This window comes from Vicugna pacos, chromosome X (assembly GCF_048564905.1).
Source record: "Vicugna pacos chromosome X, VicPac4, whole genome shotgun sequence".
NCBI classification, from domain to species: domain Eukaryota; kingdom Metazoa; phylum Chordata; class Mammalia; order Artiodactyla; family Camelidae; genus Vicugna; species Vicugna pacos.
The window spans coordinates 18,590,909-18,612,500 of NC_133023.1; the positions used below are offsets into that span (position 1 = coordinate 18,590,909).

Below are 21,592 nucleotides of genomic sequence, written 5' to 3' on the forward strand. Positions count from 1 at the left end.
GTATATAAAAATTGGAGAGAGGAGAGGAAAATTATCATTTACAGATCCATGTAAACCCAGAAAACCCAATGAACTCAACCAAAAAACGAACACAGACAAAAAGAATTTAATAAAGTTACTAGTTACAAAATAAATACTAAAAATGAATAACTTTGGTCTAAAACAACAATCAGAAAATATAATGAAAGAACTAAATACCATTTACACTAATGACTAAGAGGATTCAATACCTAGGAATAAGCTTAACAGCTTTATATATATATATATATAAAGTGAACTTTAAAATGCTACTGAAGGTCTTAAAAGAAGACTTGAGGCAAAGTATATCCTATTCTAGGACTGTTAACATTTTAGCGTTGTTTATCTGTAAATTAAAAGCTTCCTCAATTTTTAAAAAAAATCACAGGAGAATTCCCACAAAGAAGGTGACCTACCAGTTATTAAAATACTTAGGAGTTTGGGGTAGTAAAAATTATTTTGGTGCTCTCCTGATTTTAATACAGCCCATATAGAAAGCCAGAAATAGACCTAAAAGTTGCATTTAGTATTACACAATGGGGTAGTTCATATCACTAGGGAGTAGTCATCTAGAAAAAATAATACAGTTGAATTTCGTCCTTGCTCCCTACACTAAAACAATTTCCAGACAAAACTTAAACTTAGTGAAACTATAAAAGTAATAGATATTTTTAATAATCTTAGAGTTAGGAAGACTTTTTGAAACAACACAAAATTCAGACTCCACAAGGGGAAAATATCAATAAATTAGATTACAAATTAAAAATAAAAAATAAAAATTTCTGTAGGGCAAATATCACACACACACACACACACCCCATAAATTCAAAAGAGAAATGATGAATGAGGGGAAATATTTGCAGCCCATATAACAAATAAAGGGTGAGTTTCCTTTACATATGAAGCACTGTTTCAAATCAAGGAGGAAAAGACCAATAACCTAGTTGAAAAAAGAATTGGTAAAGGACAGAAATGGGCCATTCATAGTGGAAGGAATGCAAATGGCTTATGAACATAGGTAGAGATGTTCAAGCTCACTCTTAAGTTCAGAAGTCCAAATGAACCACTTTTCACCTAAGAGAATGACAGAGATCCAAAAATTAGATGGTGGGTCGCATAGGCGAGGGTGTAGGGAAAGGAGTACTCACATACGCTGACGGTGGGTGTGGAAATGGATCCACCCTCTTTGAACTGCAATTTGGTGACGTCTGTGACATTTTAAAATGTATACCTTTTGACTCAGCAATCCCAGTTTGAGGATCTCTCCTTACAGATGTATGTGCAGATATTGTCAAAGGTACTGTACAAGGATAGTCCTTGCAGCATTATTATGTGTAATATTATGAGACTGAAAACAGCCTAATTGTTGATCAGAAGAGGATTCATTGAATTTTTACAATTGTACGGGAGAATTCTGTGCCGCCATTAAAAAGAACATTACAGGTCTATATGTTCTCATAGGGTATAATTTCCTCTACTTTGAAGCAGAAAAAAAAAGCAAGATTTAGAATGGAGTATATGATACATTTCTTGTATTTTTAAAAATAAGGGATCACTATTTGAAGGATACTAATAAATTTTACTTAAGCCATTATATTCAAAATACTATTTCAGTCTATAATGAATATTTAAATTATTAGTCAGATATTTTCTATTGCCTTTTTTAGACTAGGTCTTTGAAATTCACTGCATATTTTACACTTAAAGCACATCTCAGTTTGGGCTAGGCAGATTTCGAGTGCACAAGGCCCACGTGCGGCTGCTGACCCATGTGTTAAGCAGAGCAGGTACAGAGAGCAGAGTGCTGGGCTGCAAGTTCACAGACCCACGTGGCCCTACAGCTTGTTGCTGTGGCAGTGTGTAAGGAATTTGATTTTTCCTGGGCCTCTTTTTCTTCAGATAAAATGTGCGGAATTAGACCAGAGCTCTAAAGTTCCTTCCAACTTTAAAATTTAGGGTTCCAATATATTATTTTATATTACTTGTCAAAGTCAAAAATAGAATTGTGTTTGCTTTCAGAGACACTAGTTTCACCAGCATTCCTAAAATTCTGTGTTCCTAAATGAAGCACACTTCATATTGTAGGGACTGTATTGTTAGTGATAGAGTAAGGTTCTGTGTTGGTTGGTTTGTTTAAAGGAAGAACGTTAACTAAGCTACATACAAGTTATAAACCAGGTAGGAACTGGTCAGTTCTTTTAATACAATTAAGTCAAGTTTGAGGCTTTGCCAATTCTAATGGCGCATGGTGAACCTGGAAAGAGTAAGAGAGAATCACATCAATAGTATCTAAAGAAAGAGTAAATGTTGAAGGAGAGTCAAGAGACAAGTTTTTTTAGTACAATTCTATTTATAAAGTGAATTCGTCAGAAGATGATAACCAGTAGTTCTCTTTGAACAAGAGAGAATGAGACTCACAGGGACAGTGGATCTCAACTGTAGCCACACGTTGGCTTCACTTGGGGAACTTTTAAGCATCTCGATCCCTATTCTGTACTTCAGACTGGTGGTTCTTGAAGCGTCGTCCCCAGACCAGGAGCAGCAGTAAGTCATATCACCTCGGGGCTTGTCAGAGATGCATGTTCTCAGGCCCCACTCCAAGACCGGCTGAATCAGAAGCCCTGGGGTGGTGCTCAGCAGTCTGTGTTGTAACGTTCCCCTAGTGATTCCACTGTGCAGCCAGAGTTGAGAATTCTAGAGCAAGAGGGATGCAGGGTGGGGCCAGTTTTCATCCTGTCTCTGCCATGGGGATGGAGTTGGACACGGAATGCAATCCACCTGCTAGGTATTTGCCATTCCTGATTTTGGAATTTGGGTAATCTTTTTGGCATCACAGAGGCTTGGATGTTGCAATTCACAGATAGATGTCCAGAAGTGTCCTGTCCAGTTGAGGGGGAAAGAAAAGAGAGAGAAGAAGAAAAAGAAGAGAAAAGGGGAAAAAAAAAAACCAACCCTTGGAACCACAAAGCCGCAGAACCACAGAAACTGCGAAAGGTTGGGGCAGGAGGGAAGCAAGTATACTGAGTAAAATTTTCTAAGTGAAGAAATACCTGATAGCTTATAAAGTATTTCATTTATATATAAGGGTTTCTTAAAGAAGTTCAAGTGTCAAGGGGATTTTAGGCCCACTTTGTGATCTAGCACTGGGTCTGATCAAAAAATACTGAAGGCTTGTTGAGCCCTTTATCATTGGGCATTAAGGGATACATTTCCTCTTAACACTTGGGCTTTAGATATGAATGCACTTAATACAGGCATGGTAAATTTGGAATGAACTAAGCCAGAAAATAAAATATATTTTCCAAATATAAAGAGGTTGTCACCGACTGAGAAAGAGTTAACATCAAAGTCTGATTTCTTCTCGGGAGAAATCACAGTATCTGTAATTTCGGAGGCATATTCTGAAGAGTGTTATATTGTGATTTCTCTAAGCTGAATCTTGGACATCTGTCTGGGAGTTTTCAGCCCTGACGAAATAAGAATGGACCTATTATAGTATCAGGTTCATTTGATTTTTCAAAAGTTAGCGGGACTGTATATGCAGATCATTTGAGAGACTGCTTTTGCTCTGGGCTGTGTTGAGAGTGCGTCTGGTGCTGCTTCTTTTTCAAGATCTCGGCAGGATAACTTCTGCAAGCCCTTTCTGTGTATTTTTCTTTTCTCATCCCCAAACGTTACATTTTTACATGGAAGAGTCAATTTTGGTAATTTCCCTAAAGCTAGGCAATATAACCGAATTTGTGCCTCTTAAAAAAACTGCTCCTTTACCATAAAGTAGAACCTGCCTTTCATACCTAAGTAAAACAATTCTGATATAACTTTCCTCATCATCACATTTCTTTCAGAAAAGATGATAATACTATTTTTAAGACCATGTTTATGAAAAATACGATTTTGATTTTTGTATTAATTTCTGAATACTAAGTTTATGTTTTTAGATTGTTCTGTGAATGGGGCTCTCTGAGTACAAAGTGGTTTTCAGCACATTGGTGATATTGTTCAACGTCTTCCACAAATAGCAAACACATACATTTCAACAGCTTTTTGGACAGAACCACAGTTAATCATTTCTTTACAGGAAAAACGTATGGTTTTTTAAAATTATCATCATTTTCTCATCTTACATTCTGGCATTTAAATTATGAAACTTCATCTCGGCGTGTAGACTTACCTTGTATTGCCAAGAGGAAAGAAGTGGCTTTTCTGCAGAGCTAAATAGTTTTTACTTTATTGTCTGCTACGAAACAGCTGCTGATACCAGAAAAATGCCGTCTCATCATTGGGCCTGGGGTGTCCAAAAGAGGCAGAAAAAAAAAATGACTGTAGCTCCCTGTCTGCCCTGGCACTCTCCTCCTTTCTCTCCGTTTTCATTGCCGTGAAGAGCAGGAGAACAATATTCTGCAATTAAGGATTCCATTAAGTTGAAGAAAAGAGCAAATGGGGGATGTTTGTTCTCCAAGCTGAAAAAATTTGTCTGGGGTGGGGGGGATACTAGTAGTGGTATAGAGAGAGGTGGGTGGAGAGACAAAGTCAGGGCTGTTTGTTGAATATACTGTTAAGGACTGTTACCATCCTAATTAATCAAGTTAGAAATTACAGCTGTAGTCGGTTTCCCCCCAATTCTTGTTATCAATTTTCTTCTCTTTTGAGACAAAGCAAATATAAATTTTGTGTTCATTTGTCATTCGTTCTTTGACTTCAGCATCTCTGAAAATAACAATGTAGCACAAAAGCCCAGTATTTACCTAGTTGTAATGTGGGTTGCCATGGTGTTTTGCAAATTATTGCAATTATGTTCACCATGCGAGTCGCCCTTGGTAACTGGCGAAAAAACTGATAATCCTGTTTTGAACAAAAGGTCAAATTGCTGAATAGAAAGTCTTGATTAACTAAAAGATGTACAAAGTGGAATTATTTCCTACCATTCAGAAATAGTTCTTGATCGGGTTTGGGGGAGGGGGTGAGTAAGTACATCTGATTACTGAAGTACAAAGCATTGAAAGGATGTTGTCTTGAGCCTTTCATGTAGTCTTAATGGTGGCTTTTTTGTCAAATTTACCCATTTGCGGCATTGAAAGAGGCAGCTGCATTTAAGCTGGAGAGACGGTGCTTTTTCAAGAGTTCAGTGCATGGAAAGTTCTCAGCAGTATCTGCAGTTTACTAGTAGCCCCTGGTCTATTAAAACTGATGTGCCGCATTTGAGCCCATTGCTCTCAGTACTTGTGAACCCCTCTGGCTGATGATCTAATAAAGTGCTCTTACTGGACAATCTCTGATCAGCTACTTAAAAAGGAGCTTGGGGGAGGAGGCGGGCGGGAGTAGCCTCACAGGCAGTCAGACTTGGTGTAGAGGCCAGGAGAGGGCTGTGAGGGGCCGAGCCGAAAGGTCCGTCCCGATGGTAATCTTTGCTGAGGTATTTGCCATGGGGATGTGGGTTTTGTGCCCCAAATCCCTCTAAGCTGTGACCGCAGTATTTTTTTTCCCCTGGAGGAAAAATCTTAATTTTATTCCAAGTTGAATAAGAAAAGACTAGAAATGTCGTTTTGAAATTGGAAAATCCACTTTTGTGGATTTGCTTCTCAAAGGGTAGATAGTCATAAAATACATGATCCAACATTTATGTAAAACCCAAAGTTTCCCAGGTTACAGCCAAGGGTCAGATGGATTTCATCTCTTCTGAATCCAGCAGAGCATCTGGGGGAGAATTTCGGGGGGGGGTCCTCTTCTTTTTTTTTAATGGCCACCTGAAAAATCAGTTCTCAAAACTTTTGAGTGTGTGAAAGTGGCATGAAAGCAAAGCAAACCTTAACAAGTTTGTGGGTTTACATTCTGCATCACCTAGCAACCCCCTGGCTCAGCCAGATCTCTTGTCTACCCTTAGTTCTGTTTACAGACTATTCAGATGGCCCTTCGAAACCATGGAAGATATTCAGTTTCATTAGTACCATTCTCAAGGAGAAAATAATTAAAGTTAAATGAACAAACATTGCCGGATGATGGTTTGAAGTCCATTCTGATTTTAAGATGCCCTTTGAGGCAATTGCATAGATAGTTCAGTCTTAACATTTGTTGTTCAGTACCCAAAGGCGTATCACATTGAATCGTGCCAATAAATACTAGCCTCCAAACAAACAAACAAACAATAAAAATTACTTTTAGCTAGGCTTGAGCAAAGAAAAGAAATTCTGCTAGTAATAAGTTCCTAGGCGTGCCCTCCTAATTGAAATTTTTTTTTTGATTCCCACCCTGGACATCTGAGCTGATCCGTGTGTACACCAAATAAAGATGGGGGAGGGGCCTGGGAAACAAAGCACCTCTCTCCAAAACTGATTTATTACCTACCTTCGGAGCTCCACCATCATAAAGAAAAGTATTCCAATCATATTCCATGGAAGGCTGTGTGCATTTTAGGGAGTGGCTTAATTTCATAAATGAGTCAAACACTACTAATACATGCCCTGTCACTTTCTTCTTGGAAACTGCTTCTGTGCTTAGATTGAGCTATTTTTGAAATTTCTGATAGGAAAAATTTTTTTTTCAAAGAAACTATTTTTTCATGTGCCTTTTTTTCCATAAGCACATTCCCTGAAAGTTCATCTTGGAAACAACCAAACACATGATATATAGCTCAAAATATTTTCAAATGTGTCAGTGATTCAGTTATATTGAACACTCTTAGCAAAACTGTCTCTTCACTCATTAATAGCAGTTTTCTGATTATAAAAGCAATATACACTTACTGTAGAAAATTTAGACAATACAGAAACAGAAGAAACTACCTAAAGATAACCAGTGATGGCATTTTAGAGTATTTCCTTCCAGTCTTTTTTTTTCTGTGTACATATTGGTGAAACTAAGCCTTGGGTTAACTTTCAAGGTTTATTGGTTAGTGTGTATACTTACCTAAGCTAATGTTTTTTTCAAGAGTAAGGACTTCAGAGGCAGGAGCCTCGGTGGAAGTAATGAACAATTTTTCTTAGAGGCTTCGTCACTAAAATATTAATGTCAGCATCAGAGTAGCCATTTTACTATCTCATTCCATTTGATTCTTTCTTTTTTCCTTGTTGAAATGACTGCCTACCTTAACTGACACATCCATTTATAACCATTCATGTTGGAAAGTTGGACTTTCATCATGGTTGGAATATTACATCCCCAGGTCACTTGTAGCTTCACATAGGGAAAAAAGAGTCTTTTATGAAAAGATTTGTAGTACAATAGGGATTAATGGAATGTGGAGAGGAAAATGCTTTCAATTTCTCTTACAAAGTGAAAGCAGGGCTGCTTGGAAATCTTATGTTCTTACTATTTGTATTTTGTTAGAGCTCTGACATCCCCAGTACATGGCTGGGTTGCATGAGCTCTTTGTGCTTTGTTGACAGTTGACAGACAAAGCAAAATTATTCCTGAAGCAAGGTACTGTGTACTTAGTTGTGACCTATTATCGCCTAAGAATGTAGCTTGCTTTTGAGTTGGATGAATAGGGAGAGTATTTTAGAGAATAGGCTTGAATATACTAAGAGAGGCTTTAGCTACCCATACAGAAAGATACATGTCCTCCGTTGAACTTTTTCCCCCAAAATGTAATTTTCCATATAAAGTCATTTTAAGTATATTTTCCCTGTTGCTTCAGGGAGACGATTTTAACTGTTCTAGTATTGTCCTACAGTGGTAAAATAAAATTGCTGGTAATTGTTGGCTTTCTCTGCTCACAGTATAGCTGGAGAAGGCGGTTTGCGTGGGTCTCTTTAATGTACCTCAGGTACATCTTATGATGCTCAACCTCTGATTGCAAATTAAAATAACAAGGCTATGGTATTGGATTTGATGTGAGGTAAAGCAGAACAACTTGCTAATTTATCTTGTAATATACAATCGCTGAGGTTGGAATTTGTCCACTGTAGTGCTGTTCTCTGTGTTTAAATGAGGACCGCTGTTTGCATCTAACCTATCATAACAGTTTGGGAGTGCTCCATTATCCTTTCAGCAAACTGATGGCAGAGTCTGGTCCTTGCACAAATGATGAGATCAATAAGTTTCAAATAACTTGGATGAAATGACATGTGACTGTTCATTTAAAGAGATGTCTTACTTTAAAAATCAATTTTAATAATACTAAAAATTCTTACATTGACCGATGAGGCACTTGCCACTTCTGTTTTGTTTGATAATTTTGTTATAAATATTTTTGAATTAACTTTGTTGAATAGTTAATATATGTCTTTTTCCTCATTTGCTCTTTTGTCTCATACCCTGGCCCCTCTCTGAGACTTAATAATCATTCTTTGACAGGCCAGCATGCTGCAGTGTAGAAGATTTAACTTTAAGAGCAAAATTATGTTCCTGTTAAAACTTCCCCTGGAGATCTTAGGAAAATTTTCTCCCAGTGTTGGGTGCAAATGTGGGTCAGAAAGCAATTTTTTTTTTGATATTTCTGGAAATCCCAAATCACAACATGTCATTCTTCAAAAGCAGCTGTGGGCCCATACTGTGCACGGTCTATAAGAAGACCCATTTTACACTCGGGATAATTCTGTGACAGAAAACTGTGCCTGCAAGGGAACCTCAGAACATTTATAAATGGTTTTGGGTGAAAAAAGTGTCTGGTGTTCTCAAAGTGCATATAGTTTGGGGAGAGGAGCAGCTAATGGCCATTATGGAAAAACAGTAATGGTATGATGAACTCTGTGAGACCACGTGTGCTGGCAGACCTTGCCCTGTGGCCCTGTTGCCATACTTCTTTTTTTGTTAGGTTTGGTGGTTTTGTTTGTTTGTTTGTTTGTTTGTTTGTTTGTTTGTTTTGGTTGTCGCCTCACTTCTGGAGAGCCATTACAGTTTGAATGAAATCGTACGTCACTGCGCTACTGTGTCATTGTCGCTTGAAAGTCTCTGTGCATCACAAAATAAAGCACTTCCCTCACTGTCTATTCTGCCACCTATAACTTCAAATCCGTTACAGTTTTATCAGGAAAAACATGGAGATTTCACTTCTGTTGACTGCATAGTTGTATTCTTGTACATCAAGTTGGGAAGCAGCTCCACCTGATCTTACCAGCTACCCATCCTCCTAGTTGTCCATTTTGGGATAACACCAAGTGGAAACTGACCAGGCTCTTTCCTGGTTAGAAGAGTGCATCTTATTAGCTGTAGTCCAGCACTGATGTTCCCGGTACTGGAGGCATATGGAGGATAATAACAATATTTGACATTTACTGAACATTTGTGCAGCCTTTCTTATTCGATCCTCTGAACAACTCTTAATAGGGTCAACATTATTACCTCCTGTTTTACAGACAAGGAAACTGAGGCTCAGAGAGAGGTTTGGTAACTTTATACAGAATTACCTATTAATAAATGGGAGAGGAGAGACCGCACTCAACTGCAGCTTTTCCTAACCTCGATTTTGTATTCTTTGAGTGTGAACCTTTGTGCTACAGCCTGGCAAGGGCGGGGGGGGGGCACTACCAAAATTGGGCCGTTCCCTGAGGGCCAGACCATCTACTCAGAGAGGTAAAAATAAGGTGATCCAGGGACAGTGCTAAGCAGAGTGTGCTCCATGGCAGCCGGGCTAGAGGGAGAGGTCCCTGTGGGTTGGGAAAATGTCACAGGAGAGGAATGGAATTGATGGGCACTTGAGGCATGGGTTCTATAGCATAAGCAGAGATAAGAAGGTGGCCGTAGGCAAAACATGAGGTTGGTGAGAACACCAATCTGATGCGGCGAAGAGTTTGAGTATGAAAATGGTGAGAAAGGAAGAATGAGCCCAAAGTGGCATTCTTAATCCTCTATGGAGGGAATTCGATTGTGGGATGGGAGTGGAGCGGCCTAGGGAAGCTACACTTGGCAAGTCTTTGCGTGGGATCCAGGAGAGAATTGAGTTGAGGAAACCAGGCAGGAACTACTGCTGGAGATCAGCTTTGAGTCTGCTTGGATGAAATCAGTGAGGATGGGACTGTAAGGCCAGTGGACAGACTTGGTGACTGATTGGAAATGGGAGAAGGACCAACCATCTATTTGATTCTAGAGTATGAAAGCTAAAGTGATTTTTTTTTCTCCTGTGAATTGTACACCCTTTCCTTATTATTTTCCATAAATTTGCTCCTGTGCATTTGTATTTTATTGCTTCTATTCATGTATTTCTTCAAAAGATGTTATTGAATGCCTCCTATGTACCGCGTCTGTGGGTCTGGATGATTTCTGTGTGTGTGTCCTTCTAAAAATACAGATGTACACAAATGAATAGCAGTTTGTGTTGAAGGTACAACTACCAGGAACGCCTCAGTTACAAGTGGAAATCGATCCCTTTTTTGCATGTGCAGACAGAAAACATTTTAGTTGAGGCCTCAGAAATATAATTTAGCAATCAGAACCAATCAGGATCTGACACAATTTCATACACAATGATTTCAAGGAATTAGTGATGCTGAGACTATAAAGCAACAGGTGGTAGAGCTTTGCATGACTTGGTAAAGGTTTGTTTTGCTATTGAACAGGCCGCCTTCACCTCTTTTGAACCCTCTACTTAGAAATGTGGTTCAGGTAGCCATCTGAAAACTTAACGGCCTTATCCCTCTTGCTTATGACAATTTGGCATTGACATGTGGCATTGCAAAATGAAATGACAAATTTGGATGGCAGATATCCTTAGAGCAGTTCTGGGGTTTTTTATTAAAACCCAAACCTTTTAGTAGGTTGGATTTCCAAAGAACTACACTTTATTAAGTTCTTTTCCTTCCATTGACTTGACACTGTAGCTTTGGGTTGTATTATTTCCCGACATGGGATGAAAATAAGCTTAGTTTTGTCCTTGTGAGTGATAATTCAAAGAAATTTTATACAGTGTTAGTGTTTTCATTTGCTTTGTTTTTATCGCCCATGGGAGGCAGAATTCACTATGAGATCTGGTAATGTAAGATTTGCACCATCATGGACTATTTTCAAAGACCTGGCGTATTTATTTTTAACAGCACAAATGTTCCTGGAAAGGTATATTTAGCACAGTCAGTCAGTCAGCTGGGGGAACAAAGAGTTAACCAAATGTACTTGGCAAAACTGAATGGAAGCAAAGGATATATGGAATATGATTAGGGCCCATTTCCCCCATAGAAGAGTTGTTTAAAATATGCCATGACCAAAAGCTTAATTATCAAAATAAAACAAGAGGCATAAAGAGTTACAGGCTTCTCATAATTTTTTTCAGTCCCAGTTCCCTTCACACAGTTATCAGCATGTTTAATTTCCATACATAATAGCACTAGTTATTGTTGTCATTTGTAAAGGGAGATTAACAGATAGTAAGTACAAACAAACCCAAATAAGTACTGAATAGAGAGGTGACAAAGGAGAAAAGATCTCTTTAATGTTAATTATAACTGGTAGGAAGTCTAGACAAATTATATTATCTGTTTTCTATATGATTTGAAGGGACATTTAGTTAGTAGCTCTGTCAGAGATAGAGTTGGGTGTTTGTTTTAGAAACAGGTGAGGTGACAATTTAGCATCTCCCTGGTTGGCAGCTCACCTGGTGAGTCATAAAGTTGTGGTAAATTGATGGAATCGAGTTTCAAAAACATCTGAGAATTTTTGAACATTATATTTTTTAAAATGAAAAAATAATTTCAACTTCCAGGTTGTATTCTGGTACTTAATTTATTGTCTCAAAACATGGATATCTGATCTGAATTGAATGAGTTATAGCTGTGGTTGTGAATGCTCAGTGATAGATATTCCCAAGGATGTAAAGCCTCAGGTAGCAAATACAGTGTAACAAACCCAAATGAGTGATAGAGTGGTCCAGTCCCATGTTTTTCATACACAGGTTCCTTGAATTGTGTTTCCTTTATTAATATGCCTAAATGGGTACTTCCAGAAACCACAAGTCTCACCTTGAGTTTTATAGGCTACATTTAAAATGTCATACCTGCTGCTGCTGCTGTCAGCCCCACTGTCCCGCTGTCTCCTCTGTGCCTAGAACAGGCTCAACCAAAGTATCTTGTTTCTTTACTTCTGAGAGGCCATCACTGGTGAGCTGTACTCTGGACTTAACTGTTTTTTGGAGGAAACATAAATACATCATTAAATATGCATGTCAATTGTCAATGCATCTGAGTTTCAGAAATACTAAAAGGTGAATAAAAATGTGTCCTCAAATCAAGGAAAGGTGGTAATAGGCCTTAGGAATTGGAACAGTTGCCTGTGACTCAGAACCACTGATTCTCTTTTCTGATTCAGGGTCTTTTGCAGTGGCAGCAGTTAGACGTCTCAGCTAGGTAGAAGACACACGACCCATCCCTTCTCTGTGTTGTTTGGCATTTAAGAGTTGGTACCACACAACTTGATTCTTAAAGTGAAGCCGATGATGAACAGCTTTTAGTCTTTGTGTTTGTGAACTTTGGTTTCCTACTTTAATTGTAATTTCCTGAAATTCGGTACTGGGGATGCTTTGCCTATTTCCCACAAAATTTAATGTAATTCTGGGCATATATTAAAGGTTTCTTAAGGACTCCTGGAGACCTGCTACCTGAAAAGTTGACATTAAATATTAAAATAGGTTGTTGACTGAAGATAGGAATGAAGTTTACTGTGAATGTATTGACTAGATGAATTTTATATTCTTTAAAGGCAGCATATTTTCTTTCGGTTAAAAAGTCCTACCATGTACTTTCTCTGGGTGGGAAAGCCATAAATGGAGCTGGAAGAACTGATTCTGGGCACTTTCCCTTGAGTTTGGTTGTAGTGACTTCCAGGAAGAGCTTCTCTGAGAGTGAGGGCCCTCAACGCAGAGGTGAGCGGCCATCCCGCCGCTTTGGGTTACGCCACGTGGCAGCGTTAATAAGGAGCAGAAGAAAGCAACATGAAGCAGCATTTGTGTATATACTGCTCTTTTCTGGGGAGAAAGACCAACAGGTAGCTCGGTCTAAAAACAGGGACTGAGGCTCAACATGTCATTGATCCCTTTCGTTGTCACATCACACAGACTTCTCTCTGGCCTTCATTCTTTAGTACGTGTTCTGTCTGCCTAAGTTGTCTTTCCCGCCTTCTCCAGCCACCGAACCTCTCCGTACTCTTCAAGACCAGTTCAGGAGTTCCGCCTCACCAAACGCTCCAATACCTCAAGGCAGTCAGCTCCCTTCCTGCGGCTCCCCAGATGGGAACCCCATGTGACAAGGGGGCATACCTCGTTCACCTTTTCCCCCCAGCGCTTCCTCCTCATTTGCCTTAGGCATCTCATGCCTAATACATACAGCCCCAAAGCCCACAAACCCTGGTGCGTTCGTGGGAACAGCTGAGCTTTGCTCAACCCCACGTGAAGTCTTGCCTTCCGTGTGTAACAGATTCGCTCTGTAGCAGACATAGTGCTGTTGTAAGGTAGCAGGTGTTTTGTTATCACACCTCCATGAGAAAATTCAAACAAGAGCAGCGGAGGAGAGTAACTGAAGCAGGAAAGTGAGAAGAGGGTTCTGAAGACCAGAGACATGGGCGACGGCTATTCAAAACCACTGGAAAGGAGTGGTCAGTTGAAGTTGTCCTTGAAGACATTTTTTCAGATAGTTTTATGCCTCTAGAGAGCAGGTGTAAAAGAATCTGTTTTCATTTAAAATAAAACAATTGCTTACATTTGAAAGTGTTTCTTTTATGCCAGGGTTAGTTCTAGGCACTCTAAATGTATCACATTACAACAAACCTATATAGTAAGTGTTATCGTCCCCATTTTATAGAGAAGGAGATTGATCATAGCAATTAAGTAACTAGCCAGTAGTCACTCAGCTATTGGGAAAGTCTTTCATTTCTACATGGTATACTCCTTACTTTGGTAATGGTCTTTACCAGTGAACTAAAACCCATCAGTTTACATTCTGCATTTAATCATATAAGTTTTTATTGGCAGGTTTTGATGTTTTCAAAGGGATTTCTTTTAATAAAAGGGAATAATGTCTCAGTGATTTTTTTCCTCAACTTTATGAATTTTATAACTTTTAAGTTTGGGGCATAGATCAAATTTACATGTTAGGAAAGAAGGGTAGGGAGCTGTTTCCAGATCTCTAAGGAAGGTTTGAATGAAATGAGTGTATCTTGATCACGAAAGGGTTTTGATTTCTTATTTGTTGATGGTAGTGCTAGGACTGAAGTGTTCTCTTTTTATCTCCAGGGCTGGTTGATTTGTGAGGAGCCAACATGTCAAAATCGAACTCGACACCTTCCCCTTCAGTTCTCCCGAAATGGACCTCTTTGTCAAGTCTGCATGAGAGCCACACTGCGGCCAGAGGTAACGGGGTTGCAGAATATGCGGGAATGGGGTGGGGGTGGGGAGGTGCCTGCCCCTTAGCTCTGGGAAGTGGGTATTTGGCATTTGCTCTGTGGTGACGCCCTACTACCGCACACATGTATTTAAGGAAATGATCCAGATTTGAGAGATATAAGCTTTATTTTTCACATCATGAATAGTATGTATTTATATTTAAAAGGGAAACTGACTAGTTCCCATACAGGTTACTCAGATATCTTTGGTTGCCCCTTCTTAACTCCAGAGAAGAGATAGCATTCCTTTTGAAACTGCCGTTATCTTCAGACTAGATCAGAACCCCTTCTCAAGGGCCAGAAAACCTCCCAAACCTGTACCAGAAAGTGCTTATTTGATTTGTATGGAATTCCATCGTTTCTAAGTAGCTGCGCAGATGAGTGGTTCTTGAGCGTTTTCTCAATCTTAGTACATACACCTGAGGGATAAGCAGACTATCACGGGTGACTCCCATCTGGGGAGCACATAGTCTGGAAACACTTTCCTGATAATGAAGATGCCTTCTCTGTGTCACCCCTTCTTTGAACATCATGGCCCCAAGCAGCATTTCCCAAACTGTGGGGAGAGGAATGTTTGAAGATCTCCTGGGCAAAGAGGGTTTGTCATCAAATGCCTCTAGGAATCTCTGAGCTCACCAAGGTTAAACAGGACTTATAGCAGATTGTCTCAGAACCTGTAAAATGATGATGTGCAGTCTACCTCACTGATACAGGACTGTAATGTGCCTCACTTTGCAAATTTATCTGGTCCACAGATTTGTAAGGATCTGGGTGGGAAAAGAGTGAGAATAGGGAACCTGTCATTGATTTACTTAATTTTTTAACTCACAGGCCAGTTTTATAAACCAAGTGTCGACTTCAGATCTTTTCGCTGAAAAGAGTTGATACACAGGCTAATTATATGAAAATATTTTAAAAGTCCTGGTAGCTTTTTATTTTAATTTTAAGATAATATACTGTTTCACAAAATTTAGCAAATCAAGAACGACAAATGGCTTACCATCATTGTTGTGTGTTTCTGTGTTCTTTTGCATATCCATATATATGTTTATGTGGTTTCAGTCATAACGAAGATAAGCTTTTACATCATGTTTGTCTTTTGTTGAATGTCTGTGTTGCTACTGAATTTTCAGTACCAACCGTTTAAACACAGATTTAACCATTCCTCTCATTGGACATTTTAGGCTACTTTCAGTATCTCTTTACCAGAAAATTGTGATGAATTATTTTCCTGCTTAAATTCTTTTTTGTTTTTCTGAAATACTTATTATCGACAGTACATATCCCAGTGCTTAAATACAATGTGGTCATGATTCATGGTGCCGCTTTACTTTCTTAATGGGTTATCCCAACTTATGTACCAGTTTTACTACTGCCTTTGCAGCATTTGGGCATTATTATTTTTAACTAATCTGATAAATAGATAATGTTCCTTGCCTAATTTAGTCAATCTTTGATAATTAGCAAAGTAGAATGTAGATTTAAAAATAAATACAGAACTCATAAATGAGAATTAGCTGCTGTAGCGAATTCTTTTTACGTCAGTCTCATCCCAAGGCTTGCATCAGCAGGTGCAGAAAGAGAATTGAAGTATATATATTTAGTGTGACTCATCAATCCGGTTGTAGACTCCAGGGGAATCACCTTGCTTCATGAACCCATGCTGCCTCTGAGACTTTTTAAATATCTAGCTCATCAAGTCAAATTCAGTGAAAATTGAATTACTTCTTAGAAAGTCAGCCAGTTGCTTAGGATTCCATTCTTGGTGAGAGAAAGTAAAAGGAAAGTGTATTGGTAGTAACTATCTGGTAAATGCTGATGGTGCTACTGGTAATGGTTTAATACATCAGGTTATCTTTTATCATTTACAGTCCTTTTTGAAATGACTGAAAACCAACACAGGCATTTTGAAGTATATTTTTCTCCCTTCATTTTCTTGTCCTCAGAATGGTAGCATGTTAGGCAGGCATTTACCAAGGTTATTAGTTACTCTTGCCAGGGAGTAAGTTTCCTAACTTAGCTCCTTGGGCCATGTTGCTTCTCAGAATGTGACCCTCTGGCATAACTGGAAGTTCAGAGCATCCTAGTTGGTGACACTGCCTTTCGCTGTTCCTCGTGGGGACCTTGACAGTAGGACTGAGCCCACTCTTCAGCAGTCCATTTTCCGTGGCTAGCGATGAGTGGGAGATCTCTTAATTCTATTTATGAGGTTCCTGGGCTTTGCTAATAGGAGGAAAAAGCTGCATCTTTCCAGAGATAATTCCGAGGAAGCTCCAAAATCAGTGGTGCGATGGACAGGATCATTGTAATTACCATAGCGTTTCCCAAAGGGTCTATTTTGTAGGATTATGCTTATCTGGTTCTTAAGTTCTGGGTTGCTATGTCTCAGTTGTACATTGATTTTACTTAATAATAATTTATTGAACACCTCCTCTATCCTAGACACTGTGCTAGAGACTAGGGACATAGCAATGAACAGGACATTTCCTTATTTATAAAGTTAGTTTCGCATTACGTGGACTATATAAAATTGATATCTGTGGGCAAAAATAGGTATTTGTAAATATCTGTTTGGGCAAAAGCACCAGACTTTCCTGATGCTTGACGAGTGGGGACTTTAAATACATTGTCAAGTTTGATGGTAGAGCACTTGCCTGTTACTGTGCCAGTCTCATCTTCACATAATGGATCTACTCTCATTTAGTCCTGGGTTACAGTTGGCTTGAATACTTTCCAGAACTGACTTAGGATATGAAAGCTGGCCTTTCTTCTGGCTTCTGTTGCCAGAGTTTCAAGAAAGAAAGCTGGGATGGTTTTGTTCCCAGAGTTTGAGACATGTCTCTCCTCTTAGATACCTTTTTTTTTTAAAAAACTCACTGAAGTATTTTTTATGTTCTTGCCAGTTGCTGATAATGAGATATATATTCTCTGGGCATTCTCAGCTTCGTAGGAAGTGCAAATAAATAAAGGAATGAAAACCCCGATGTATGTGTAAGTTCCTAAGTAAATAGAACTCTTTTCCACACTGATGATAGAGACAAGACTTGCCCAAGTTAGAGAATAAATATTTTAACGTATCTTTTTTTAAGGATGTGGTTTTGACTTCTTAAGGTGGCCAAGTCTGTATGGCTGTGAACTGAACCCACAGGGGATTCTATATTATGTAATTCACCAAAAATGAAGTGTTAGTTTGGTTTGGTTTGGTTTTCTTTATAGAAGTCAGATTCCAAACCAAGTTAAACTTTCTCTCACTTCCATTTCTATTCTTTTTTTAAAAAAAATATTTTATTTATTTATTATTGTATTATTTATTTTATTTTGGTGGTGAGGGGAAGGCAGTTAGGTTTATTTATTTTTAGAGGAAGTATTGGGGATCGAACCCAGGACTTCATGCATGCTAAGCCTGCACTCTACCACTTGAACTATATACCCTCCCTTCCATTTCCATTCTTGATGTGGAAAAGGGGAAACATCTACATGTGACCCCCCCCCACCATCCCCGAGCCCTGATAGAAATAATTTGTGAAATTGTAGTGCCCCTGGGGCAGGAGCACTGGGCTAGAACCCTTTATTCAGTTGTTCAACTAAATTTCTTGAAGGTCCCTAATGGAGAAAGCAGTAAAATGGCTTCCAGTCCTACTGTGGGACACCCCTAGTGCTGCTCACATTATCCTCAGTTGTAAAATTGTTGAAGTCTTTTATAATGGAACATATGTACCATATAGGAGGACTCTGGCCTTCAAGGGAGAGAGGAAATACTAAATTCATGATCATTCTATGTTACAATTTCAAAATGGCTCTGGCCAATGAATTGTTGATTTAATAAATAGGTTAGAGATAGTGCAAACATTGCCAGGCTACATGGGACAGTGTCTTGTTTCTGTATAAGGTGAAAACATGAAAATAGTTGTGGTCTCTTAAGGCAGTAATCATAAGCTGTACAGGAAGAGAACCTTGGGACTATAACAGAAAGTCTTAAACATCTGTATCTACTCACTGGTTACCCTCCAGTAGACAGTGGGTTTTTACCATGAAGGGCCTTTTGGACTTCTCTGCTGTGATTTTCCATGTGTCTGTTTTTTCATGTAGAGTTTGCTAAATGCTACATACAGATTCATTTACCAAGAAGCAGATGCTAACCTTTCTTTTAGGAAGTATATAAAGAAGTATATAAAAATATATACTTTTTAAATCTTTTTTTATTATTGAGATGAAATTCACATAATAAAACTAACCATTTCTAAGTGAATAATGCAGTGGCGCTTACTACATTCACAATGTTGTGTGACCATCACTTCTGTCTAGTTCCAAAACATTTTCATCACCTCAGAAGAAAACCCTATACCCATTAAGCACTTACTCCCCATTCCTCTGCTTATTCTAGCCCCGGATACCTCTAATCTGCTTTCTGTCTCTATGGATTTATCTAGACTGGATGTTTCGTAGAAGAGGAATAATACAGTATGTGACATTTTGTGTCTGGCTTCTTTCACCTAGCATAATGTTTCTGGGGTTCATCCATGTTGTGACCCACATCAGTACTTCATGCCTTTTTATGGCCAAATCATAGTCCCTTGAATAGATGTACCACAATGTATTTATCCACTCATGAACATTTGGGTTGCTTCTTTCAGTATGCTTTTAAAGGTTATTTTAATTAGCTAGACAGGTCTTACATTTGGCCTAAATTTGTGTCCTGTGGCGCCTTGTTGGTCTTCGTTCAGCTGAATGGTACTACACAAAGCTGGACTGATCTCTTTCTCTGTTCCTGCCTTCAGTAAGCACTTAGCACCTACTCTCTGTTTCGTGAGTACCTTTTAGATATTTGAAGGTAGCCATCTTCCTAAGTTTTCCTCTTCTAGGCTCAGTATTCCTAAGTCTTAACCATTTCCTTAGTGCTTTGCTTTCAGAATAATGATCCTAATCCAGAGCTTTGTGTCCTGACAAAGTGAGGAGCCCAAAACTGCATGCCGCACTTGGAGAACTCTCACCAGTGCTAGTATGAAGCAGAATAAGCCTGCCACTGCCAGCTTTTCGAGGTGGGAAATTTCTATGCAGTCCATTTTAGGGTTGCATTACCTTTCTTGGCATCCATATTCACAGTGTTGATTGGTTTTGAGTGTTCCATGTATTCAAACACACGATCATTTCTTTGCACATACAGTTGCTAAGCCATGCCTTATCAGATTCTCTGAGACCTGAGTGGGTTATTTTTACCTCATGTGAGACTCCATTAGTAGTGTATTAGTTTCCTAGGGCTGCTGTAATAAAGTACCACAAACTGAGTGGCTTAAAACAACAGAAATTTACTGTTTCACGGTTCTGGAAGCCAGGTAAAAGTCTGAAATCCAGGCATCGCAGGGCATTCTCCCTCTGAAACCTGTAGGGGAGAATTATGCCTTGCCTCCTCTAGCTTCTAGTAATCTTTGGCATTCTTATGCCCATAGAAACATCACTGCGGTCTCTGCTGCCCTCGTCATGGGGCCATCTTCTCCCAGGGTGTCTGTTTTCTTCTTCTTACAAGGACACCAGCCATAGTGGGTCGGGGCCCACTGTAACCCAGTATGACCTCACCTTAACTTGGTTTTCTCTGCCAAGACCTTATTTCCAAATAAGGCCACATTCACAGGTACTGGGGATGAGGACCTCAATATATCTTTTCAGGGACAGAGTTCAATTCAAAACAAGTAAAACCTGTCCTGAGCTGAAGGAAATGGAGACAAACAGTGGCTTAAACAGAACAGACATTTAATTCACTACTAAGACACATGAATTTTTTATCATGGGACAGAAATCCACATGTGGATTGTCCAGGATTGCTCTAGTGGCTCGACAGTATCGTCAGCAGTGCCGGGCTTCCACCCTCAAGGTCACAGCATGGTCCACGGTGGCTGCACAAGCTCCTTCAGGCCATCACAGGCTACAAGGGAGAGAAAAGGCTTAAGGGTCAAAAGGATGTGCTTCACAGCCAAGTCAGTTCTTCAAGCAGCCTTCCCAGAACTCCCACCCATCACTCCTTACGTTTCATGGGCCAGATTTAATCACATGGAGATAATAGCTTATTTTGTTACTTAAAAAAAAAGTTGACTGGGTATTGGGTGCCAACCAGCACTCTGTGTGGCAGGGACCTTCCAGTGAACCCTGTGAAATCTCCCCTTGCTGTGCTCAGCCCATGACTGCTCATTGTGAATATTTTGGACCCTGGTTCTGCTGTGCACCCAGCCTTTTGGCTTCTACAGATCTGATGCTGTGATTAGCCTTCCCTCTTTTATCTTCTCCAAAATATCGATTAAAATGTTGAAGTGCTTTTATGCCCATTCCAGTGGCTAGATGCAGTCTTCCAAGTGGACACTGCTCCGTTCTAATCAACACCCTTTGTGGACGACAGTTCTACCAGTTGCTAATTATCTTTGCTTCTAGCTTATCATTCTCTGCAAGGGGTTTCTCCCAAGGGGAAAACCACCACAACATTGCTGATCACACACTGATGGTCTCATGCTTTCATAACTGTTTTGGCCCCTGGAATGAAAAGTCCTGGGGTCTATCTCCTTTGAGAACCTGGCATTCTGAACAGCATGTTGAAGAATGTGCTTGCCTTTACTCATTCTATCCCCAGAAGTCAGTTGCTTAAGGAGAGGGCTCATAATTTTTTACATTGTGGCTTTGATGGTTGGCCAGGAGAGAGCATTTAAGACTCCATGTAATGACCCAGGCCAGAGTCTTAATTAAATGGGGGCGTGATGAGATAGGGCCGTGGTAATAAATCATGGAATATGGTATTATTTGCTGATAAATATTAACTGATTAGAACTAGAGAAATGATTATTAAGATATGCACCTTAAAAAAACAAGAGGTGACCTAATATTGAAAAGGACATACAGAGTTTCTAATCACCCATACTGGAAAAATGGAAAATCTCAAAAGACACAGACCCTGCCTTTCACAGGCCTCTCTTCTAATGGAAAAGTTAAAGTAGTACAAACTCGCAACACCTTAGTGCCTGGAGGAGAAAGAGGAGGCCACAGCCTTGTGATCGGCCCTCCCTACTCAGCGAGGTAGGAAAAATGAGGGAGATTTTGCCCCCCATTTTGGTTGTCACAACTGGGGGATGATTGGTGCTACTGGCATCTAGTGGGTGGAGGCCAGGGATGCTGCTAAGCCTCCCACAGTGCCCAGGGCAGCCCCACAGCGGAGAGTGATCCAGCCCAAGCATCACTCGTGCCGAGGCTGACAAGCATGGATCTAGCCTGGATGCCCTGGGGACCAGATTTGAAC

At 39.6% G+C, this 21,592-nt stretch overlaps 1 protein-coding gene across 3 annotated transcripts in view; it reads left to right on the forward strand.

Annotated features, from left to right (window-relative positions):
* POLA1 (DNA polymerase alpha 1, catalytic subunit) overlaps positions 1–21,592 on the forward strand; it is a 268,997-nt gene that overhangs the window by 158,328 nt on the left and 89,077 nt on the right. For all 3 annotated transcript variants that reach the window (XM_031673314.2, XM_015250479.3, XM_031673315.2), the window contains exon 35: positions 14,168–14,284. In XM_031673314.2, coding sequence (XP_031529174.1) covers positions 14,168–14,284 — 117 coding nt within the window. The remainder of the gene's footprint in view (positions 1–14,167; positions 14,285–21,592) is intronic.